This window comes from Jatropha curcas, chromosome 2 (genome assembly GCF_041381405.1).
Source record: "Jatropha curcas cultivar XTBG-Jc1 chromosome 2, XTBG_Jcur_1.0, whole genome shotgun sequence".
Classification (NCBI taxonomy): domain Eukaryota; kingdom Viridiplantae; phylum Streptophyta; class Magnoliopsida; order Malpighiales; family Euphorbiaceae; genus Jatropha; species Jatropha curcas.
The window spans coordinates 5,662,877-5,675,236 of NC_143152.1; the positions used below are offsets into that span (position 1 = coordinate 5,662,877).

The 12,360-nt window shown below is 30.4% G+C and overlaps 2 protein-coding genes across 2 annotated transcripts; one reads left to right on the top strand and one right to left on the bottom strand.

Annotated features, from left to right (window-relative positions):
• The first annotated feature begins 2,805 nt into the window (after window positions 1-2,805).
• Window positions 2,806-3,811, top strand: YLS9 (Late embryogenesis abundant (LEA) hydroxyproline-rich glycoprotein family). The gene has a single exon (XM_012218948.4). It carries the CDS (start codon window positions 2,974-2,976, stop codon window positions 3,652-3,654), a length of 681 nt encoding a protein of 226 aa, XP_012074338.1. The 5' UTR covers window positions 2,806-2,973; the 3' UTR covers window positions 3,655-3,811.
• A 5,159-nt stretch (window positions 3,812-8,970) lies between these two features.
• On the bottom strand, window positions 8,971-10,371 carry LOC105635827 (uncharacterized). Its single transcript, XM_012218949.4, has one exon. The coding sequence runs from the start codon at window positions 10,167-10,169 to the stop codon at window positions 9,459-9,461; it is 711 nt and encodes a 236-aa protein (XP_012074339.1). The 5' UTR covers window positions 10,170-10,371; the 3' UTR covers window positions 8,971-9,458.
• Window positions 10,372-12,360: the final 1,989 nt, after the last annotated feature.

Below are 12,360 nucleotides of genomic sequence, written 5' to 3' on the forward strand. Positions count from 1 at the left end.
AAGGTCATAAAATTATATTATTGTCACTGTTAATATATTTTTTCTATTGAGTACTAAAAGACGATCAAATTTAAATAAAAACTGTTCGAGTGAAAGATGAGAGTGAGATCTTACAATATTTAAAATCGTGAAAGATGAAGTTTTTACAGATATCAAATTATGAATAGGTGAGTATTAGAAGTGATTTGTACAAAAGGCTTGAACTATCAAATTACCATGAACTTTACGACTTGTCGCAAAATCACTCTAGTGCAATAAAAATTACTTTAATTTGGTCTTCGTTACCGGGACACTCCAATTTTGAAATTTAGATATATTACACCCTAAATTCAAAAGTGAGATAGAATTTTAAATAAAATAATATATTAATGAGACTCATTGATTCATCATTTGATTCTTCAAACATTTCTCTTCTCATATATGTTTTGTTAAAGTTTGACAAGTACGTGCTTCCAAAGTAACTACTCAAAATAAGCGATGAAATATGAATGATAAATGCATAGTAAAATAAAGCCATTTATGACTAAATGGCATGACAAATTTGAGAGAAATTATAAAATAAATACATCATTTTAAAAGAAAATTCAAATATGGGATAATCTTTAGATGGAACTTTTTTACAACTTCTCAAGTGCGATTTCCACAATGGACCAACTCATATTTCTTTATTCGGTGAAGTCCGGTTCTCATTGTTGGATCAGACGATAAAATATCACCAGAAATTAGGTTCGAGCCATCCTATAGAGGGTCAAGAGCTGATCCTCGAGCTGTAGAAAATTCCTTAAAAGAACCAAGAAAGAAAGGGATGGAGACACAACGGAAAAAGCTTTCCATAAGCTGTATATACATGGTCGGCAATAATAGAGGCTAAAGAACTTGCATTTTTGTTGAATCAAACTTGTTTGGGAAATGAGATTTTGCAAAGGGATGCTACAACGAGATCCTTGGAGGGAGAATGTATTTTGAGATCCACAAAGTGTCGGGGTTTCCTTAACAAAACTGTGAGTTTTAGTTTCTTGGGTTAAGTTAATCCAATTATAACTAATGAGTCCCCTTAATATATTATTTTATTCAAAATCTTAGTTCACTTTTGAATTTAAGGTGTCAATATATTTAAGTTTCAAAACAAAAATGTCTGAGTTACCCAGGTCAAACGATTTTATATATAATGAATTTTCTACATTCTGCAATATCGACAGCAGTTACAATAATTTGAAAGTTTAAGAGAAAAAAAAAGTAAATGTTACATGGTTAAACATCCAACCTGGGACCAAGAGCATTACCCTTACCACTAGGGTAGGGATGATTTGCTAGGTCTACCATTCATTTCACTGTAATTTCTTTTTTAATTGTTATTATTATTGTTGTTCAACGTGATTGCTTGTAATTACTATAATTGTAGATTACTGTTATTATTCCTAGTTTCTTTACAAGTAGAATTTCATTCCATTTTCCTACGAGACCAATTCCAAAATTTACCTAACCTTCACCTAAACTCGATAGGGTTCTAGAAATTTATGACATGGTAATTATTTTTTTCCAAAAATAGTTAAATTAAAAGGTGTCTTCGGATTTGATTTTTGACTCAAATCCAAACCCGTTTGGATCAAATTGGGCCTAAAATTTTTAGGGCTCATTTTGGGCTAAATTTGATCCAAAAAATGAGGCTTAATTCATTGACCAAATCCAATATTTATTGAATATAAGAAATTAGTCTTTTTTTTTTTCTTGAAGAAATGAAATTAGTCAAATTACTATACATAAATTAGTATTTATTTTTTCTGTCATACAGTATGAGGTCCCACCATAAATTACAGGCGTGATGCCCGTTGAGCCTCCTTGTTTTCCGTGTTCATTTCGAGCCTATGACTATTCCTTCCATATCTATCAAGCTTTTCATAAAATAAGTGAAATTTAATAAAAAAAATAGATTTCATTATTATTTCTATTTAAATTGGAATAATTCAAGACATGTGAATTTGGATAGAAAATAAATATAATATTTTTCACTTTTTTAAATAAGAAAATACATTTCTTTAATATATTTTTTATAATTATTTTCCTTCTTCTAAAAAAAAATACTCATATCCAAGTAAATGTTTAATATTTTTACATAAATTATGACCCAATTCTGCCCTATATAACATATATTTTGCTATAATTGTTTTTTTGTTTATATCATAAATTTACCTAGCTCATTGAGCTAAGTGTAATCATGCTCACTCTACATCAAGTTTATAAGAGAAAATTTGCTAACGAGAATTTTCTTTATTAAGGAGGATCAGAAATTTCGATTTTTGAATCTTTCTTTTCACTCCCATGAATCCATGGATTTTTCTGTAATCTTGCGGTTAAACTGGTGTCGTGTTCTCTGAAAATGGAGTTGTTTGACATAACTTGGCATTAAAAAATAGTGGAAAGCAACTAATGCAACCTGCACAATAGTCCGAACATTTAATTTGAAAAGTCGTAAACAATAATATAATACTAGTCGATAAACATACATTTGTCCTGAATTGAAAAGGGAAATCATGCATATATTTATACACAAGTCAATGGCAGCAGATCGAAGCTACCAAGCATCATCCATCACAATCAATCGTTATTAATACCACGTCCTCTACAAGGAAATTACCGGGTTAATACAATATCGCCTACAAAACACAAACCAAAACCCAGAAAGCAAGCGATCAAGCAACCGCGTCAATTGACTCGGCCCCATTCCGCGTCTTCTTTTTCATTCAGAACTGAATTTCACACCGCTTAACTTAGCCATCCAGTCTCTCAATCTTTCTCTATATATAACCATACACTCGCCCTCTTCTTCCATATCTCCTACTACCTCTCTTTTCTTTACCATTCTCTCCGTTGACGTTCTTGTTTCTTTACCCTTTCTTGTTTTCTTGATCATTAATTCTTTCTTGTTTTTCTTGTTTCTTGATACTTGATTCTTGATTTCTTGATTCTTACTTGATGGCGGAAAAGCAATCACCCTTGAACGGGGCCTATTATGGGCCAGCAATCCCACCACCAAATAATTACCACCGTCCGGGGCGTAGGTCGGGCTGTGGATGCGGCTGCTGTCTCTTAAGTTGCCTTTTCAAAATCCTAATCACCTTAGTGATAATCGTTGGCCTCGCCGTCTTCATTTTCTGGCTTGTAGTTCGCCCGAACAAACTCAAATTCCATGTCACAGATGCTGTACTTTCCGAATTCAACTACACCAACACCAATACTCTCCAATACAACTTAACCACAACGATCTCAATCCGAAACCCAAATAAGAAAATTGGAATTTACTATGACAGAATTGAGGCGAGAGCCTATTATGAAGACCAAAGATTCGGTTCTCATATATTGTCACCATTTTATCAAGGGCACAAGAACACGAGCATTATTACCCCATCATTTCAAGGACAGAGGATAGTATTGCTTTCTGGTGAAGAGCTGACTCAGTTTAATCAAGAAAAAACTAGTGGAATCTATAGTATATACGTGAAGCTTTATTTGAGGATTAGGTTCAAGATTGGTAAGGTCAAGACTGGAAAGTTTAAGCCAAAAATTGAGTGTGATTTGAAGATTCCTTTGAACAGTGCAGATGGTAGATTGGCTTCTGGTGCTGAGACTGCTACTAAATGTGATTTGGATTATTAGTAGAGTTCTTTTTGCTCTTCTTCTTCATGTTCTTGATCGAGTCTTTCATCGGTTTTTCTTGATTTTTTTTTCTTTTTTTTTTATTCTTTATATTTTTTACAGATGTATACTGGGATTACGTTTTTTTTTGTTATGTTAATAAATATTATTTATTTCATCTGCTATTTATTATTATTTTGCCCATTGAAAAATCAAAAATGGAACTCCAAAAGTCGGACGCTATCAATAAATCACAATCTGCGGCTTGCTTTTGGATTGGCCATTAGATATAAACAACGAAAGATTGTACCTATTAAATGGCTCTTCATGGCAAGTCGACAAATTGTGATAAAAAAAATGTCTATGCCGTCTAATTGCAAATTTGAATACGAAATTTTAATTTAAAAAGCAAAACGCTTCTCATACTCTCTTATTGATTAAGATAATTGCGTTCGATAAGTTTTTACTTTTCATAAGAACAACAAAAAAATGTTGACTCACCTTAATTCTATACAATAATAAAAGAATTAACTAAATTATTACTCCCTTCATTTTAAAGTGATTATTTTATGTTAAAATATAAGTCATTTTTTTAGAAGAAACTAGAAATTTCATTAATTGAAAACTATATACAGATATGAGATACAAATTGATATGTTTCTATATATTTATATATGAAGTCTAATAATAAACCACTTATACAAATAATAAAAAAACACAATTTTGATTTTAAATATTTAATCGAGTTGACAGAACATAATATTTGTGTCATAGGCAATTGCTTGCTCCACTTGATGGCTATTCATGGCCTGTTCAACTCTATGCTCTTTCTATAAGTCCGATCTGATTACCTTTAAATTTCTTCTTCTATTGGAGAGTAGATCTACTATTCTTTCAACATAATTATCCAAATAATAAAACACACTAGAAAAAAATCTCAAGATATGGATAATAATAAATCTCAATATTTATGCGACAATAACTCAAATATGTAAACATATTTGAGGATTATTTGCAAAAAAAAAAAACGAAAAAAAGAAAGGGATGAGTACAGTGAGAGCTCACCAGTGGTGCCCTGTGGAAGAAAAAAAAATTTAGGTTTTAAATTTTGAGAGAGAGAGAGAGAGAGAGAGAGAGAGAGAGAGAGAGAGAGAGAGAGAGAGAGAGAGAGAGAGAGAGAGAGAGAGAGAGAGAGAGAGAGAGAGAGAGAGAGAGAGAGAGAGAGAGAGAGAGAGAGAGAGAGAGTAATGGCTAAATATAAGTCATTTTGAGTATCGTAAGGAGTAATAAAATGATTTTTTAATTTTACTCTCATTTATATTTGATAAAATTACTATTTTCGCATGTCACCCTTAGTTTTGAGATAATGGTAATTTGATCAAATTATATTTAGTTTTGTTATAATTTAAAAGAATTAATTATTTCCTTAAATCTTATGTAAATATCTTAAACAGTTTATATTTTGAATAAGGTCAATTTGGTTCTTAAACTTATTTAGCGAAATTAAAAAAATCAAATTTCCTTGAACTTTTTTAAAATGATTGAAAATGTCATATTTGACCTTTTTGGTCAATTTAACTCCTGAACTTGTTTTGATTTTTACAAATTAATGCATTGCTTCAATTTAACAAGAATACCAATATCAAACTTTCCAACACTTGAATAGAAATTAAAAATCTATAAAACATAATTTCTTCTATCAAATTTACAAAACATGCAGTAACTTTAATCTATTTAATATGAGAAATGCATAATTTCATGTGCAATAGTAAAATAATAAATATCAATTTTAAAATGTTTAAATTAATACATAATTATGAATTCAAAATTATCAATTAAGAAAAAAAAGAGATACAATACCCTTCATGTATCATTTTCCTTTATTCTATATTTAATTAACTCTTTATAATAAATCATATAATCCGATTTCAACTATAGTTTTAATAAATATCTATATAATGATTATACATTGTAAGTACTAGGGGTGAGCATTTGGTCAATTTGATCGATTTGAGTAAAATTTTTAATCGAAATAAATTAACTGAAATTTTTTTAACTTAACCAAATTAGTTTTTAACTGAACTATTTTGGCCGAATTGATTTTGATCATCAATCAAACCGAAGTTAAAAAAATGAAAACTTAATTAATCGACTGAATTTAACTGAAATTTATGATTATCCGACTTTAACCGAAATAGAAATTAATTGAAGTTATTAATTGCTATTTAAGCAAAATAAAAACTAAAATATTTTTAATTTTTAATTTTTAATTTTATTATCTACTTAATCAAAACAATATAGTTTTAAGAGTTAGTTAATTTAATTAATTCGGTTAAATTAACTTTTAACTGAATTTTTAATCGATCACCAAAATTTTAATTTTTTTTAACTGAATTTTTAACCGAACATATATTCACTGAACCCAATTGGCCGAATTAAGAAGAATAAAATGCTCCATCAATTCATTTTTACTGCAATAAAAAGCCGTGCACGTACCTAAAGAACTCTATCTATATAGCCATCAGTTCCATTAATTGTTTCCCATCTATATATATCTATATAAATCACTCAAGTATTTCCTTATTTTTTAATTATCTAATATGAAGACACTAAATTATAAAATTGTTCATTTTCCTTTTTTTAATTAATTAATAATCATATAGTAAATTTATTGCATTGATTTACGTACGTACACGGCTTTTTTGTTGATAAGATCAACATCCAATGTCGTGTGTTGGCTTCCAAGGTTGGAAGATGTAAACTTCCCTTGCGAGTCAAAAATTAGAAGTCTCCTATTTTCTTTCAAAACTAAAATATTCTCATAATTCTACCATTTCTTAAAATTTCACCCTAATAATGAACCTTTAATTTTAAATATGTTTTAGCTGGCTAATCCCAAAATGTGAGAAACTTTCAAAAAAAAAAAAATCCTATTTTTCATTAATCAACACCTATTTTTGAAATTGGTTGTGCTAGAGATAGAGAACATGCATGAATTTTAATAATGATACTAATATCGAGAATTTAATTAATTAATAATATTGAAGAAAGAATTTCAGTCCTCCTTTCGTCTGAAAAAAATTAGTTCCAGTTTCTATAACAGGTGTCCTAAAATAATACTTCCATTTTCATTTTTTGGAAATGGTCTTTGTGCTAACTTTTTTATAATACCCCTATAATATAATTTGTGTTAATAATTAATATACATAGAATTACTAAATTTTTATATAAAGTAATTAGAAAATGTGCCGAACTACTAATTTGTTATTGAAAAATTTTATTAATAGTTTCAAATTTTAATTAAAAAATTATTAATATAGGGATATATATGAAAAAGTAAGGATAAATGTTATGGTTCAAAAGAAATGAGACTATTTGTTGAGATCGGACGGAGTATTTTGTATTTTATATATTTTTTTTAAAGATGTATTTTTTATTTTATATTTATGACTTATAGATAACTGTTTATTTATTTAAATTTTAATAAATCATTTAGTACAACATATTTTGAGCATCTAAAGCTTGATTTGTTTTCATAAAATAACTTACAAGAAAATACTTTCTATAATTTTCCGCTGTTTGGGAGCATTCAGGAAAATAAGTCAATAAAAAATATTTTCATAGTCAAATAAAAATTAAGTAATTTTTAAAGAAAATGATTTCTCATTTTTAAGAGTTTAAAATATTTTTCGAACTTTGATAAACTTATTATAATTTTATAAATCTATATTTTTTTAATTTATTAATCATCAGTAGCCACTACTACCACTTGCCTTTCACCATTCACCACCACCACCGGTCACCAACGACTTCCATAATTTACTATTTTTTATATTATTCTCATATTTAACAATAGAATTTTTTAAAATATGAAATTTATATTATTATTATTATTATTATTATTATTATTATTATTAGTTAAAAATTTTAATATTTTAACTAGTTTTCAATATTGTAATAAAAAAATAGAAAATAAGTCATTTGAGAAATATTTTTTAAGGAAAATATTTTTCTTGAAAATTATTTTATAAAGATATTAAGGGAATTTTCTATTGAAAAAACTCAACTTGATGACAACCAACAAATTAATATAACCAATCAAAATTAAACTACCTTTATTTTCAACCAATAGAATTAAAATCCTAAAATTATTTGAATGCTTAATTATCTATATGTATTCATTTAAAAAATAATTTTAATAAATTATATCAAATCAACTAATAAAATGTAATTTTCTAATTGATAATTACTAAAGTTATTTTTAAGATGTTCAAATTTCATTGAGAGCGCTATTGAAAATTTCATTATTTCCTTCTATTCTCACATTTATATACAATATAGATTATAAATTTAAAGTATGCATGACAATTAAAAAATAAATTAAATCAACTAAATTATTAATAAAATATTAATTTAATTAAATTATCCTTTATTTCTAATTTCAATAATTGTTTCTCCATTAATTTGCAACTAAAAATAGGAGGAAGAAATAAGGGAGAAAATTATAAAAAGTAGTTATTTTATCAGTGAAGATAACAGTAAAATACAAAAAAAATGAGAGAGAGAGAGAGAGTACTAAACAACAGATAATGTTAAAGCTCACCGATGACAAGGGCCAAAATAGACTACCAAGCTAATTCTAAGTAAATTTTCTGAAATTATGTGGCAGCACCAAATGCTATGACTCATTACCTAATAACATAATTAATTCTAATTAAATTATTTTTCTAGCTTATTTACTTTAAATTGTATGCTTGCCTAAACATTGCAATAATACTGTTAAAATGGGCCTAGTCAACGGATGGCTCAAATGTAATTGTTTTGGGGGATGATGATGTTGATTGATGGTCATCAATTATATTTTTCATGCTTTGAATTGTTGTTGATTTTAAATTTAGATTATTTTATTATGATTGTGAATTTTAAGTTCAGATTGTAATAATATTAATTTTAAATTTGGATTTTTGGGTTGAAAAAAAAGAATCCGAAAAATAAATAAAAAAACACAAATTTTTTTTTTTTTTTTTAAAATAGACATATCCGGGTCTATCGATACACCCGTTAAGAGCCGGCCAAATCTGTACATTGAAAATCTGTTTTTTAACGAGCTTTTGGACCAAGCCCTGTGCAGCCCGATCCGGGCTGCCTGTTTTGACAGTACTACATAGCAATGGCCCATCTTATGGCATTAGCAACTTCCAAAATTATTAAATTCTCTGTTAACAAAAACATAATCAATAAATCGTTAATTTGGTCACTTGGATTTGGTAACTCAGTTTATAGTATAATTAATGAGGAGCAATAAAGGCTCGTAATTATCCATCATCATTAGCTCACTTCAAAAACCCCAACTACTACTTTTATACAGGAATTTTTTTTATATTTTTTTTCCAGTAGAAAATTTTATTTTAGTCTGCTACTGACACATTTACGTAACGTCAACGGCTAAGAAAATTTACTTCCTACTTGAATACTTCTACTTCTACACCCCTTTCTTACCATCAAATAAATAAATGTACAACTCCGTTGAGTCACTTCCCCAACGTCGGTCAACAGGGTCCTCCCACCGTCTGATCTTGCCACGTTTCATATGACGCTACTATTTTGTTAATTGACACTAACGTGGCATGATCGGAACTCACTTACTACTGGGTCCCTAGTTACCAATACCTGTCAGGAAAAATTAGATTTCTTCCTGTTTTTTTTTTTAAGAAAAGAAAAATAGCGATATACGTACATGACAAAAACTGTCGAAGATTACGCCGGCGAGTCATAAACGGCAGAACGATTTCAGATTGTTACTGTATATCATATGCAGTTATGCACTATAAAGGTTGAATCTCTATATTAACAAACGGCATCGCTTTGCCATCGGAAATGTCTAACGTTTTCTCCGGTTCCCTTTGCACATCGTACTCGCCTTGTAGAACGACGCCGTCTGGATCCTCGACCGATGCTTGTGGCAAATTTCTATCACGAGAAGGCGAGGGAGACGGGGTATAGTACGGAGGCGAAGCACACGGAGTAGAAAACGGCGTCGCATCGTCAGCGCTGATCATCATAGCAACAGCAACAATCTCTTCTAAAGAAACACTTCTCGTCTTCTTCTTCCTGTTAACTTTGTTCTCTTCTTTCTCTGCAGAAGAAGACAGCTCCGTCTCCATTTCCTCTCTCTCCTCTTCTTTTATAGTGAATAAAACCCTAGACGGTCCATACAGTGCATGCCGTTTCAGCAACTCATCCACATCCACATCAACATGCGCTGACGACGTAATCGGCGGAGCATCCGGTGCCGCCGTTGTTGTTTCTGCATCAGGTTCAATACGAGACGCCTGATTCTTCCAGCAGAAGAAGTAAAGTAATTCTTTTGAGGGCGTTGGATATAAAGATTCACTGCTAAATTCGCCGCTGCTTAGACTCCGGTTACCAAATGTTCTCCGGCGCCAGAGCACGTAGAGAATCTGAGCCACTAAAATCGCCAAAGAGACCGCGAAAACAACCGCCAGTGAAGTACATATCTTATTCAAGGTGTTCATGGCTAAAAGCACCACCACCAGTCTAATAGTAATAATAATCTTACATGATAAATAAAAAATAAGCGGTCTTGGTCTTGGGAGAAAAATAAAAAAGAAATGTTGTTTGTTTTCTTGGAAACGTGAGCAGGAGAGGAAAAAGCAAAGAGAAGAAAAGAAAGGTGAGGAGGAGGATGTGACGTGGAAGTCGAGAGAGAAAGAGAAAGGAAATGACGTGGATTTGCTTTGTTTTAAATTTTGAATTAGTTAGGCGGATGGGCAGTTGCTTTCTACTAATGTGAGGAGGCAGAGGCAGTAGTAGTTGTAGCGCTAAAGATAAAAAGGAAAGAGAAAATTATATTTTTATCCCTATAATTTAATATAATTATTTATTTATCATTGTATTTTAAAAAATTATATTATTTTATTTTTATAGCTTGAATCCTGCAAACCGAAATTATCCTTTCATTTATTATTTGACATTTAAATCGTTAAGTGCTAGTGAAATTACAGAACTAATCCTACATATATGAATTAAAAGAAAAAAATTTATATTTTTATCTCTATATTTTGACATGATTACTATTTTGTCCTTATGATTTACAAATTACAATATTTTATCCATATAATTTAAATCCGTTAACAAAGAAAAGAATAATTTTGTTTAACATAAATAAACTATAAAGATAAAATAGTGTAATTTTTAAAATATAAGAATAAATCAGTTAATCATATTATTTTCAAATGAAAAGCACTATCATTGCACCGTAAAGATTGGTGGAAGAAAAGGTATTTCAGATTTAATTTAAGAGGACAACTGTGGTGAGTATTAAGGACCTTAGTGAGCATCTAGCAGTTGTCTTTTTAATTTATTATGGTCACAATTATTTTCCTTTTCTGCTTTTATTTGCTATAAATGAGCGCAGGTTTTTGTTAGTATAATTTATTTTGCAGTTATAGCTTAAATTCATGGATAGATGATCTAGTATTTGTCCATAGTTGAAATAAAAATATTTTTATTCTGTTAGCGAATAGTAGCTTTGTTTTTCAATTCCATCGATTACAAATTAACTATGAAAATTAATTTGAAAAATAATTTTCAAATCCATATATGAGTGTGATTATGAAACGACCCGAAAATTTAATTTCGTAGAATTTTCATTTAAAAACTAATTTTTTTTATTTCAACCAATGAAATCATACCAGCTAGTATTTTATTATTGCTAAACTGGACCCATAAACCAATTTGAAAACTCGAAAACCAAGCAAGTCGAGCCGAATCATTGAAATTAGACCAAACCGGTTCGAATCGAACCGGAAGGGTCTAGAAGCTCAAAGATTTTTTTTCTTTCTTTTCCTTTTTTTTTTCTTTTTCTTCTTTTCTTTTCTTTTTTTTTTTCTTTTTTTTTTTCCTTCTTCTTCCTTGCGCCAGCACCAGCGCGCGACCTCCTCTTCCTCCTCCTCTTCTTCCGACAATCGAAGACCAACGCCGCGCCTCCTCGCCATCGCCTCCACGTCGCAGCGGGTCCCGGCTTCCCTTCCCTTCTCTCTTTCGTCTCTGGTGTACGTAGGAGGTGCAGGAGAACCGCGACATCCTTCGATCGGAAGTTCGCGTCGAGCCTCCTCCTGCCTGATTTTCCAGCGGCGTCGATTCAGTATTGTCGAGGAAGAAGATTCGATCTCTCTTCTTCACTCTCTCCTTCCCGTTCCGGCTGGCGCAGCGAACCAAGAAACTGCGATCACAGCGTAGTGGGTAAAGTCGCATTCAAAACCTTGGTGAGCTCTATATGATCCCTTTTCCTTCAATTATTTAGCTTATTCAATAGCTCATTTGAAGAAAGGGTTGTTAGAATCATGAATGAGAAATGCTAGGTTCCTGAAACACTAGTCACACGACTGGAAGTTGGGAAAAATCTGATTTTTGACTATTAATTGACACTATAACTGCATTTTTCAAGGAAATGTGTAAGTTAGGGTGTGTATGGTAGGTCCTATGAAAGAACTTAGAATGATTGTGATAGGGTAGCAGCCAACCTAGCTATTTGCTTAAAAATTTCTGCTTGATATGAGGCATTTGACATGATAAGTTAAGTTTTGTTGGTAAATGAGTTAACTAGTGTTTATAATATGGATTTTGATCGAGAAACCTTGATTTGCTTAGGTTGGCAGCAGCTATCTTCAATTATTTCTATTGATTTTTTTTTTGGTTTGACAT